Genomic DNA, 13,554 nt, shown 5'->3' with positions numbered 1-13,554 from the left:
AAAGTTGAAAATGGCTCGTTGGATTACCGATACTTCTAACTTCTTGGGATGTTAACATTTCTGGCAAGACCAGCATTTATTGTCCATCACTAATTACCTTTGATAAGATGGTGATGAACCACCTTCTTGAACTGCTGCAGTCCATGGGGTGTAGTTATACCCACAGGGAGGAATTTGATGCCCTACCCAGAGGGGAGTTGGTGACGGAGAGAATTTAATAAAATAGAAAGCCCACCATCTTCCCACTTCTAACCCAAATAAGCCCAGAGCAGAAATGCATTTCAATAGCCATCCTTCAATCAGCTGAGGTCCTTAAATTGAGACCTGCAGGTCACAGTTAATGGTGATATCTTGTCGGCTGGATTCTTCCCACAAACCGGAAAGCAAACTGTTATAATTTGCTTGAGTTCTTGACTAGGGAGGGGGAGCATCCTCAGTCAAAGACTTTTGGTGTCTGATGGTGGGACTTAACCCAGTCACATCCATGTCCTTCCTCCTGGCAGCCCTTGTCCCTCCCAACTCCCCACCCACCTTGCTCACCTTTGTCCTTCACCCAAGTCTCTGATAAACGCATAACTAGCAACTCCGAGTGCTCACTTGGTATCTGTCAGGGCAGTGTGGGGCCTGGGCATTCCTCTGATTCTTGCAGCTATCAAGAGGCAGCAGATTAGATCGCTATCACGTGGATTAAAGCTCCCCCCAGTGCGTTGCAAGGGAACGTTTAATATATCATAAATCATCCTCTGTCTTGAGGAACACCCAAAGATGAATATGTACTTCAGTGGGAAGGAAATTCTTCATGCATTTATCACCAATTTTAAACAAAGACCGCAACTGTCACACTGATTATAGTGCAGAATATATCTGGTGTCACTGCTCTGGGCTTCCTTTTGGTTTCATCAAAAACATTCTGCCTGTTTGCAGGGGCAGGATTTGTTCCTTGTGTTTACTGAAATCAAATGTTATTATTTAGTAGGTTAAGATAACCTCCTTCCTTGTATTTGTGAAGCTTCAACGGAATGTTTCTTTCCTGCCTTTCATTTCCCTGGTGAAGCTTTTAATGAATCTACTTGCAGCATCACCACACTTCATGCCTGTGTTGGGTATTCTATGAACTGTGTTACAATTGCAGGTTACGAAATGATTCTTCAAAAGCTGTGCTTTCAGATAGGGCATTCAAATGCACTTCATCTGGTTGTTGTCTGTATTTTTATGCTTTAGATCCAGTTCAGTGGTCGGCAGACCAGGTGTTGCATTGGGCCATCTGGGTAATGAAAGAGTTTACCATGATTGACGTGGATATCAAAGAGCTGAACGTTCTGGGGAAAGACCTGTGTGCCCTGAGCCAGGAGGAATTCCTCCAGAGAGTACCAAAAGGAGAAATTCTTTGGAGCCATTTGGAATTGCTGAGAAAGTGTGAGTAAATCCTAGACTCTATTCTTGCCAGCTGAGTGAAGATTAAAATCTTGATCACCTGAACTTACTTTCACAGAGTCAAATTGTTTCACCAGCAATCAAACTGACACAGGCTGTGTCCTGCTCTTAGCCAGGAATATTGTTCGCCAACAAATCACCAAAAGTGGACTGTTTGCTGATAGTTGCACAGTGTTCGCTCACCATTTGCAATTTCTCAGACACAGAAGCAGGTCATATTGAAATGCAGGAGAAAGTGAGGACTGCAGATGCTGGAGATCACAGTCGAAGAATGTGGAGCTGGAAAAGCGCAGCCGGTCAGATAGCATCCGAGGCGCAGGAGAATCAACATTTTGAGCATAAGCCTTTCGTCAGGAATGAGACTTGTGGCCTAAGGGCACTGAGCGATACGTGGGGGTGGGGTTTTCAGAGAGGACGGTGGAGCGTAAAGGTCAGAACTCCACCAAGGACATGCAAGTGCTGGGTCACCTTCACCGCTAAACCCTTACTACCCGACACCTGGAGGAAGAATGCTTCATCTTCTATCTTGGGAACCTCCAACCAGACGGGATCCATGTGGATTTCACCAGTTTCCTCATTTCTTCTCTTGTCACCTTGTCCCAGATCCAAACTTCCAACTTGGCACCACCCTCTCGAACTGTCCTACCTGTCCATCTTCCTTCCCACCTATCCGCTCCACCCTCCTCTCTGACCTATCACCTTCACCCCCACATTCATTTACCTATAACATTCCCAGCTACCTTCCTCGCCACCCCCGCTTTCCATTTATCTCTCAGCCCCTTGGGCCACAAGCCTCTTTCCTGATGAAGAGCTTATGTCCAAAACTGCCTGACCTGCTGTGCTTTTCCAGCTCCACGCTCTTCGACCAACATCTTCAAATGCAGCATGACCTGGATAGTAATCAGGCTCGTACTAATTAGTGGCAATTAACATTCCTGTCACACAAGTGCTAGAACAATGAGAATCTAACCTTTACTACTTGAACAATGGCATTACCATTGTTGAATCCCTCATTATCAATTTGCAGAAACTGAAACTAGGCCAGCAATATAAATACTCTAACTACAAGAGCAAGTCAGAAACTGAGAATTCTGCAATGAATAATTCACCTCCTGATTGCCAGTGCCTGTTAGTCATCTACAAGGCACCTGTCAAACATTTTGATGGAATATGGAATACATTCCACTGAATGGTCACACCTCGAACAACATTCCAGCACGACACTAACTAGGATAAAGCAGCTGCTTGATCGACATCCTATCCACTGTCTTCGATATTCACTAATGCACTGTGGCAGCAGTGTGTGCCATCTATGTGATGCATTGCAGTAACTCACCAAGGCTCGTCTAACAGTACCTTCCAAAAGGCACCGAGAAGAACAAGGTCGCCAGATACATGGAAACACCATCAATGCAATTTGCCCTGTAAAGTGTAAACCATCCTGAATTGCAACTATGCTTCCGTTCCTTCACTGTCACCGGGTTACAAGCCTGAAACTGCCTAACAGCACTAGCAGTGTAGCTGGGTAGACTGTAAATTACCATCACCTTCTGGAGGGTAATTTAAGATTGGCAATTAGCAATTGGCACTTGCTTAGCCAGTGACACCCACATGTCACAAGTGAACAAAAACAAACCATACGTTCGGGGACTCCTGTTTCTTTCCATTAAATTCAAAATCTTATTTTCTTTCTATCTTGTCCCATTTATCTTTTTCTTGCTCGCTCTCCCTCACCTATTTCATATTTAGTTTTCCATAATCAGTTTTATCTGATTCCCCGGGTTAATGGGTAAGAACAAAGAACATGATGTTAATAAGTTGTTTAAATTTAGATGGTGCAATGGAGCCTGACCCTGTCCCAGCCCAATAGCCATGTACACTTCATAGAATCATACAGAACAGAAGAGGTCTTTTGGCCCATTATCCGTCTTTAATTGCCTGAAGAAGGGCTTATGCCTGAAACGTTGATTCTTCTGCTCCTTGGATGCTGCCTGACCTGTTGCGCTTTTCCAGCAACACATTTTTCAGCTTTGAGAAGGTAGTGTTGTGCTGACACCATTTCAGTCAGTGTGATGAGGTTACTCTCTCACTCCTAATCAGATAACATTCATTGCTTTCTTGGGATTTTGATCCAATGACAATCACATTTTTCACAGTCAGGTACTGAGACACTTGAAAACAGTAGGGTTTTGACATCTCTTGTAGATGGTGGAGGTCATATATTTGGGAGCTGTTGTCAAATAGAGGTGTGTGTGCATGCATGGGTGTGCAGTCTTCCTCTTGCTGTGACCCTGATTGGTTCTTCAAGTTGAATCCCTTGAACCCTCCAGTGTTGACCCTTTTCTAGCATCTCAGTCATCCCCGCTGAACACTAACTTAGCACAGAACTGTAACTGAAGGTAGTACATTCACTGGTAATGTAAAATCTTGTACCTTTAGCAGAATTGCAGTTTTAATTTGGGCAAACTGTGAAGTAGATGTTCCTCCAGAAGAGGATTAAAATTCTTTGGTTCTTTGAATTAATGAAGTCTGTTTCTACCTTACAGATGTATTAGCAAGCCAAGAACAGACAGGTGAAATTGCAACCGTTACCATTGACCAACGTGAGTACTTGACTCAATACATTTTGCTGCATTAGGAGGGGAAGATATTTTGTGGATCTTGTTATTTGTCTAACATTTTATGTAATATGTAATAAATCCCCTTGCTGATTCCATCATTGTCATAGAATTCCAAGATGTTTTGGGAACTTACTTTTGCATTTTTACCATTTTTATATTTGACTCCATGTATATACAGTGACAGAGATTGTGTTATTTGAGGTTTTGGAGTTTTTGGTGTTATGGGGCTCATGTTCAATTATTCTTTCCAGTTTGCCATGCAAATCCGAAATCTAAGCTTTGCTTATTGTTCAAACAATGTGTTTGCACATGACTGCAGCTGTGGGTATGGTTAGGATGTTGTGCACAGCAATCCCTTGAAGCGGTTACTTATACCTGCTAAATATAAGTTAAGACTGCACATCCCTCGGATTCAACTCCAGAAGAAGACCTTTTCATGCTATCAGATTGAGTCGGATTCAGACTGTCATCACTGATGTATTCTATTGTGTGTTGATCTTTTAATCATTTGGTTGTTTGAAAATGACAGGAGCCTCCGCTGTGGGATGCTTCCAAGTGAACCTTTCAGAATGAGTAATAGACACTTGAGAAGTCGTGTTGTTTTTCTTTTGATACATTTCAGCATAGACTTACATTTGCTTTCTAAAATAATTAAATTAATGTCTTGGCATCCGTCTGAAGATAATCAGGTGGTTGTTATTAATTCCAATAGCCACAGAATATTTATGTTTGTGATGAAGAACAAGAGTGTTGCCTATCAAATTCAGATTGTCGCCAAGAATTCACTTGGGGAATGCTAAAGGCACTTCTTCACCCAGTGTACAGGGAGATTATGTAATTTGATTTGACAGGGAGTTGAGCTGAATAGCGGAGATGTATTTTAAGAGGAAACATGTAAGCATATGTGAGAGAAGGGAATAGAACGTTATCCTGGTAGTAAAATAAAAAAGGATGCAAGAAGGCTTTAGTGGAACCAAAACATCAGCGTGGATCAGTTTTGCTGCGTCGCTTGTTTCTGCTGTATATTTCATCTATAATGGTTATGTTGGTTACCGTGTAATCTAGAGAAGGGAGTTCAGATCTTGCCACTGGTTAGAGAGTCTAGAACCAGTGGCACTATTTTAAAAGTAAGGGGGGTGCCACTTAGGTCCGATAAACACAGAAATTATTTCTAGCATCAGAGAGATCTACAGCACAGGAAAACCCATTGAGTCAGCGACCATCAAAAACAAGCACCTAATTATTTTAATCCCATTTTCCAGCATTTTGGCATTGGGAGAAAGTGGCCCACTTTCCTGATGAAGGGCTTGTGCCTGAAATGTCAATGCTCCTGCTCCTCTGACCTGCTGTGCTTTTCCAGCGCCACACTTTTCATGCCCTGGCATTGCAAGTGTCTATCTAAATGCTGCTTCAATGTTATGAGGCTTTCTGCCTCTACCACCCTTACAAGCCGTGAGTTCCAGATTCCCACCTCCCTCTGGTTAAAACGCTTTTCCTCACATTCCCTCCAAACCGCCTTTCTCTTACCTTAAATTTATGGCTCCATTGATCCCTCCACCGTGGGGAAAGGTTCCTTCCTCTCTCCTATCAGCGAGAGAGCCAATGGGAGGGGAATCCTGCTTGGCTTCATCCTCACCAATTTACTTGTGGCAGGTTTGTCCATCTAAGGTTACATTGGTGGGAGTGACCACTGCACTTCCATTATGTTGTGCTCCTGTACTAAACCGAGCTAGTGACTCAAAACTTGAGGTGCTGCGGGCCTTCAGTTGCTGAACCGTGTTCAACCAATCTGAGGAGTATAGGCGAACATGGCACAGGTTGACCATGAGCTATAGCACAGTGGTGTTCGTGCTAAACTAGCAAGTAGCATGCAATAGACTGTGCTAAACTATTCCACAACTTTCAAGTCAGACCTTTGTTCTGCAGAGTTGCTACATCCAGTCATGAATGCTGTTTGATAATTAAATTACTAAGGAGACTAGGAACCCCTGTGAATGCCCTCAATGCTAGTATAACACAGTGCATCAGTGCAAATGACTTCAATCAAAGTGTCAAATGCATAATACACTTCTCCTGAATTTTGCTTCCCCTCCGATTCACCAAAGCAACCTTCAACCAACCTGATTCACTCCATATAAACGCAATGGATGCAGCATATGCTGTGCACCCTGACAACATTCCTGTCTGAAGACTTGGACTCCACAAATAGCCATGATTGTAGTCAAGGTGTTCCTGTATAACAATGACAATCACATCTACCTGTCAATGTGGAAAGTTGTCCAAACATGTCCTGTCCATTAAAAGCAGAACAAATAAAATTAAGACAATTGCTACCCAGTCAGTCCGCTGTCAGTCCTCTGCAAGTGGTTAACAATGCTGTCCAGAGGCAGCTGCACAGCAACAACCTGCTCAATGTTGCTTGCTTTGGGTTCTGCAAGACGACTTGACACAATATCTCCTAACAGCCTTGGCTTTTAATATCAAAGTAGCATTTGACTGAATGTGGCATCAGGGGACCCAAGTCAAGTTGAAGTAAATGGGAATTGGAAGTGGAGGGTCTATTCATTGGTTAGAGTTACACCTAGTACAAAGGAAGGTGGTTGTGGGTGTTGGAGGAAAATCATCTCCGCTCTGGCCATCACTTTCTCAGGTCAGTGTCATTAGGGCAGCCATCTTGGGGATGCTTCATCAATGATATTTCTTCCAATAGAAGGTCAGAGGCAGGACAGTCTGCCCCTCACCTCATGACACCCAAAGCCTGTACAACATCTGTGAGACACTAATGAAGAGTATGATGGAATACTCTCCTTGCTTGGTCGGATCCACTATAACAGTCCTGAACACTCAACACCATCCAAAACAAAGCAACTCTCCTGATTATTAGGTTATTCACCTTAAACATTCACAAATAAAAACAAATAATTGGAAAAACTCAGCAGATCTGGCAGTGTCTGTGGAGCGAAAGCAAAGTTAATGTTTCAAATCCAGTGACTGACAGTCCGCTTCTGCAGAAAGGTCACTGGATCCAAAATGTTAACTCTACTTTCATTTCCACAGATGCTGCCAGACCGTTGAGTTTTTCAAGCAGTTTCTGTTTTTGTTTCTGATTTCCAGCATCTGCAGTTCTTGTTTTTTTAAAACCTTACGCATTCCCACAATGCAACACAGTATACTGTTTCCAAAATGCTTTGCAGTAACGTGCCACTGGGTTCTTCAGCAACGCATTCCAAACCCATGAACCATGAGCAGAAGGATAAGGACAGCAAGCTTGTGACAATGTCATCTGCAGGTTTTTACTCAAATTAAGTACAGTCTTCACCTGGAAATATATTATCTGTACCTTTGACTTTATCTGTACACGAGCTATGTCCCCTGTAGCTTTGTGGATTTACCTTCAGCATGCAGGCTGCTATGTACCTTTTCAATGAAAATTAGAAATGGCTAATAAATGCTGATCTTACTGTAATATCTGCATTCTTTGCATGTTGAGACTATGATGCTTTTTTGTGACAGTATACAGTAATTAAGGCAAATTGCACAGGTACATTTGCATCTAAATGTACAAGTGAGAAAGGTATGTTGAGGGATGAGATGAAATAGGAGAGGAGCAAGTTCAGGAATAAACATGAGCACAGAGCAATTGGGCTGAATGGTCTGTTCATTAAATTCTATCCAGAAATACCCTGCAGCATTGCTCTGCTCTGAGTGGGATGTACTGTTTATAATGACAGACGTATTTATGAAATAACATTCTGTAAGATATTCTACGAAGGTGAACCTGTGTTTAATACATCTTTAAGGCCGCAGTGTACTTTCTGTAAGTATAGCCTGAGGTCAGTCAGACTTTGATTACTCTTCAGTGATGAAGGATTGGAAGGTACTTGTAAATTTCAGTTGCAGGTCATGATAACATTTTTATCCTTTGAAGTGTGACAGACATTGTCGATTGGTATAAGAGTTTCTGCATTGTGCCTCTGAAAGAGAAAGAGCTGCTGAGATTTAAGTGCTGCATCTGGTGTTCATGTAATGAACAAACAGTTCTGTAAATTATGGATTTCATTGTGTGAGCTGAACATTTCCAGCCACTGTGCACCATCTGCCTGATGCAGCACATTTAAACTTGAATGCTTTTTTTTCAGCTGTCCAAATAATTCCTGCAACTGTGCAGTCAACAACTCCCACCACCATAAAAGTCTTTACCGGAACACCCAAGTCTGCCAAAGTCCCACGTGCACCAAGGATCTCTGGGGAAGACAGAAGTTCTCCTGGGAATAGGACTGGTAAGAAGTTGCTGGTATAGTGAGTACGTTTCAGTGTTAGGATGATGATCCTTGAGCAATATAGGGTTATCATTGTGCTAATAAGAGCTAGAGTAATAAATTCAGCCTCTCATCCATGCTTTGCCTTGACTGCATTTGCACAGGTTTCTTTTTACTTTCAGGCTGAACCTTCAGTACTCTACCTGTGGGCTTTGTGCCATTGCTCCTGCTATCACTTACATTAACATGCAGCTAAGGTAACTCCTTGCCATTTCCTATTGCATTTATTGGTCCTTAAATCTTTTGATCTGTGTTCATCCAACCCCAGTTCTTTCTCCATGCAATTGGTGACAGAACCTTTAGTCACCTCCTATCTGCATCATCTTTTATAGCATTCCCACTTTTTTGAGCATGCTCTTGGTCATTTTTCTTATTTCTACAACTGTGGCTTAGTGTCTGTCCGTTCATCTTTTTCGGTTATTCACCTCACCCTAAATGGCCTCCTTCTATTCAAAGTTGGTGCACCAAAATAAGGGCTAATGGAGTTGGGTGATGACATATTACATATCACTTACTAAAGTGCCACATTTTCGAGTTGGCAGGCAGTTATTAGAGTCCACATGGATCAATGCTTGGCCTCCACTCTTAACAATCTGTGTCAACAACTTAGATTAAGAGGCTTAGCTCTTGTGGCAAAGTAGTAGTGTCCCTACCTTTGGGCCGGAAGGTCTGGGTTCAAGTCTCACCGACTCCAGAGATGTGAAGTAATATATATGAACAGGTTAATTTTGTTTTAAAATGTGGATTTGTGGTGCAATTCTCTCTTTATCTCATGTTCTTTCGCTCTGTGTTCTCTTTCTCTTTCGCTCTTGTGTTCTCTCTGTGTTTCCCCCCGCACTCTTGCTGTGCTCTCTCCCCTCACCCTCACAAACTCCCAGTTCTGTAAGAAGTATATATGTTTCTATTAGATCATCTCTTGCTCTTCTGAATTCTAGAGAATAAAAGCCCAGTTAGTTTAATCTTTCATTTTAGGACAATCCCTCAATTAGTTTGGTGACTTTGTTGCCCTCCCTCTGAAATGAGCTCATCTGTGTACAGGTAAGATGACGATACTCCAGATATGATCTCAGCAAGGATCTGTATTGTTATAGTGAGACTTCTTTATTCCTATTCTCTTTATTCCTACTCCTATTTGTAAGGGTCAATGTACCATTTGCCTCCTTAATTGTTCAATGTATCTGCAAGTTAACGTTCAGTGACTCATGAACAAGGACACTCAAGTCCCCTTGAAGGTCAATACTTCCCAATCTCTCACCATTTAAGAAATATTCTCTATTCCTATTTTATTTTATATCAAAGTAAATAACCACCTTTCCCCATGTTATATTCTATCTGCCATAAACTTGTCACTCACTTAGCATCTCCAAATCCTCTTGAAGCATCTTCGTAACATCATCACAGCTTAAATTTCCACGTGGTTTTTAGTCATCTGCAAATTTGGAAATATTATATCTCGTCTCCTCATCCAGTCACTGGTATAGAATGTGAATAGCTGGGACCTAACACTGATCCTTGCTGTACCATTCTGCCTGCCAACTTTAAGCTAAAGTCACTGTTCATTTTGCTGCCCAGCAACTTGTTGTCAATTTATTTTGGCATATCTCTTTCACTTCACCCCCTCTCACTCCAGTTTTGTTTACTGATTTCCTGTATGGGCCATTAGCAAAAGCTTTATGAAAATCTAAATAGATCACATTCACTAGTTCCCCCTTATCTATTGTGTTAGTTGTATTCATAAAAAGAACTTCAAAGGTTTTGTTAAGGATGATGTCCTTTTCTTAAATCCATGTTGACTCTGCCAATCTTACTATTCCACTCCAGAACATCCCAGATGGCCTCCTACTTCAAAGATTGCAATTTCCCCTCCCATGTGATCAACAATGCCCACCAGTGCAGCTCCTCCAACTCCCGCACCTCCAGCCTTGAATCCCACCCCTCCAACCACAACAAGGATAGAGCCCCTGATCCTCCTTTCCAGCCCACCAATCTCCGGATATAACTCATCATCCTTCGACATTTCCGTCACCTGCAGTCAGACCCCACCACCAGGGATATGTTTCCCTCCCCACCCCGATCAGATTCTGCAGAGACCATTCCCTCTGCAGCTGCCTCATTAGGTCCATGCACCTCACCAGCCCACCGGTCAACTCCTGGCATCTTGCCCTGCACCACAAGAGATGTAAAACCTGCACCTTCCACCTCTCCCCTCACCTCCATCCAAGGCCCGAAAGGATCTTTCCATATCCTGCAGAGAGTTCCTACACATCCAAACATCTCATGTACTGTGTCCATTGCTCTTGATCTGGTCTCCTCTGCATTGGGGAGACAGGATGCCAACTTGCAGAATGGTTCAGAGAACATCTCCAGGCCACAAGTACCCAACAACCCCACTGCTCTGTGACTGACTACTTTAACTCCACCTCCCCCACTCCGCCAAGGACATGCAAGTCTGAGGCCACCTCCACTGCCAAATTCAAGCCACCCGATGCCTGGAGAAAGAACACCTCATCTTCCACCTGGGGACCCTCCAGTAACATGGCCCAATGTCAATTTTATCCAGTTTCCTTATCTCCCCTCCCTCTACCATATCCCAGATCCAACCCTCCAACTCGACACTGCCCTCTTGAACTATCCTACCTGTCCATTTTCCTTCCCGCCCACTTATCCACTCTACCCTTTGCTCCAACCTATCACCATCATCCCCCGCCTTCATCTCCCTATCACCTTCCAAGCCCTCCCCCACCCCTCCCTCTTGTTTATCTCTCAGCCCCCCACATTCCTGATGAAGGGCTTATGCCCAAAATGTCAACTGTCCTGCTCCTCGGATGCTGCCCGGCCTGCTGTGCTTTTCCACAACCACACTCTTTGAACCCGATCTCCAGCACCTGCAGTCCTCACTTGCTCCCAAACCTACCATTGTTTCGAAGTGCCCACCTGTAACGTTCATTCTTGTCGAGTGTAACGTTTTCCCTCAAGTTCAGAAGAATGCAGGTGAACTGATTGAAACAGAAGATCCTGAAGGGGCTTTACGGCAGGGAGGTGGGGAGAGCGATTTTGTTTTCACTTGACTCTCAAATCTAGAACATTGGCCGCAGTCTCACAATAAAGGGTTCAACTATTTTGGACTGAGGTGAGGAAACATTTCTTCAACCAGCAGGTAGAAAAGCATCATAGAGTAAAATACCTGAAGTGTAGATGCGGGACATTTGTACCATCAAGTCCACGCTAGCCCTTTGAACAGCATCCCCCCCCCCCCCAGGCCTTATTTCCGTAACCCTGCATTTCCCATGGCTAATCCACCTAACTTGCACATCCAAGGGCACTATGGGCAATTTCCTATGGCCAATCTACCTAACCTGTACACCTTTTGGACTGTGGGAGGAAACTGGAGCAACCGGACAAAACCCACACATTCACGGGGAGAATGTGCCAACTCCACACAGACAGTCACCTGAGGATGGAATCGAACCCAGGTCCCTGGCGCTGTGAGGCAGCAGTACTAACGACTGAGCCTTATGGATTTTTGGAATTGTCGTGCAGGATTTCTAATCTTTCAGGGAAATTAAGGGATATGTGGAGGGAGTAGGGAAATGAAGTTAAGGTCAGAGATTCAATCATGATGGTGTTGAATGGTGGCGCAGGCTTTGCCAACTGAGTGTCTGTTCCTGTTCCAATTACCTATGTCCTCCTTCTGTGCTGCATTGTTCTATTCTGAGATTCTGCTTTCTCTTCATATTTCTTGATGTCCTCACCTAACAAAAATCTATTTATCTCAGTCTTGAAAATTGCAATTAACCCAGTATCCAAAGGCTTTCATTCATATATGACCTGGCTCCAAGATTGCAATTCTTGATTTCCCCCACTGGAGGAAATGATATTTCTCTATCTATTTTATTGAATCCTTTCATCATTTTAAATACCTGCTGAAATAATCTTGCAACCTTCTAAGATGAAGGAATTACAAACCAGATTTATGCAACCTGTCATCATCATTTAACCTTTCAGCTGCACAGTCATTCTGCTGAATCTGCACTGTACCCTTTCCAAGGCCAGTCCTTCTCTAGCTGTCTGAATGATGCAAGCCAACATCCCTTTTGTGTTTTGGATACTTTTGTACTTAGGTTTTAGCTTTTTGTGATTTTTGCACAAGAACACCTCAATTGTTCTCTCTTCATTTAAGAATATGTTCCAAAATTCACATTCACCACATTTGACTCCACCTATCAAAGTCCGGCCATTCACTTAGTCTGTCTGTATCCCTTTTCAGCTTCTGCTCCCATCCACAAAACGTACTGTTTTCTGGCTAAGTGCCACCTGATCACCTGAATATTCAACACTTAGTCCATTATCCAAGTGATTAATAAAGATCAAACCCATGGGGAGCACTACTTTTTCACTTCCTGCCAATAATGAATGATGCCCTTATCTGAATTCTGTACCCTGTATTCACTGAGTATAAGGTTATCTCCATTTCTATGCACTCTTGTTTTTGCTAACCTCGTTACAAACTAGTGCCTCACCTTTTAGGGGACATGGGTGAAGCTGGCTGGTCAGTATTTTTTGCCCATCCTTAGTTACCCCTGAGAAGGTGGTGCTAATCCATGTGTGTAGGTTGACCCGTAATGCCCTTGCAGGTGGTGGCATTCACATGTATCTGCTGCCCTTGTCCTTCTAGATAGTTGTGGATTTGGAAGGATCTTTGGTAAGTTTCTGCTGTGCATCTTGTAGATCATACACACTGATGTTACTGAGTGTCAGTGGTGGAGCAGGTGGATGCTTATGGATGTGGTGCTAACCAAGTGGGTTGCTTTGTCCTGGATGGTGTCAGGCTTCTTAAGTGTTGTTGGAGCCACACTCATCCATGCAAGTGGGGAGTACTCCATCACATCCTGACTTGTGCCTTGTAAATGGTGGACAGACTTTGGGGTATCAGGAAGTGAGTTACATATTGCATTATTCTGAGCTGCCCTTGTAGTCTCTCTGTTTATGTATCAGATCCAGATCAGTTTCTGGTCAATGCTAACACTCAGATACTGATAGTGGGCATTCAGTGATGGTAGCATCATTGAATGTCAAAGAGTATTGTTTAGATTGTCTCTCACTGGAGATGGTCATTGCCTGGCATTTGTGTGGCATGAATGTTACTTGCCACTTGTCAGTCCAAACCTAGATATTTTCCA

The 13,554-nt window shown here is 43.2% G+C and overlaps 1 protein-coding gene across 3 annotated transcripts in view; it reads left to right on the top strand.

Annotated features, from left to right (window-relative positions):
- The window catches only part of gabpa (GA binding protein transcription factor subunit alpha), a 68,190-nt gene that overhangs the window by 42,696 nt on the left and 11,940 nt on the right, over positions 1–13,554 (top strand). For all 3 annotated transcript variants that reach the window (XM_072585737.1, XM_072585735.1, XM_072585736.1), the window contains 3 exons: positions 1,222–1,416; positions 3,981–4,037; positions 8,195–8,335. In XM_072585737.1, coding sequence (XP_072441838.1) covers positions 1,222–1,416; positions 3,981–4,037; positions 8,195–8,335 — 393 coding nt within the window. The remainder of the gene's footprint in view (positions 1–1,221; positions 1,417–3,980; positions 4,038–8,194; positions 8,336–13,554) is intronic.

This window comes from Chiloscyllium punctatum, chromosome 15 (assembly GCF_047496795.1).
Source record: "Chiloscyllium punctatum isolate Juve2018m chromosome 15, sChiPun1.3, whole genome shotgun sequence".
In the NCBI taxonomy this organism is placed as follows: Eukaryota; Metazoa; Chordata; class Chondrichthyes; order Orectolobiformes; family Hemiscylliidae; genus Chiloscyllium; species Chiloscyllium punctatum.
This window is presented reverse-complemented; position numbering and strand designations above follow the sequence as displayed.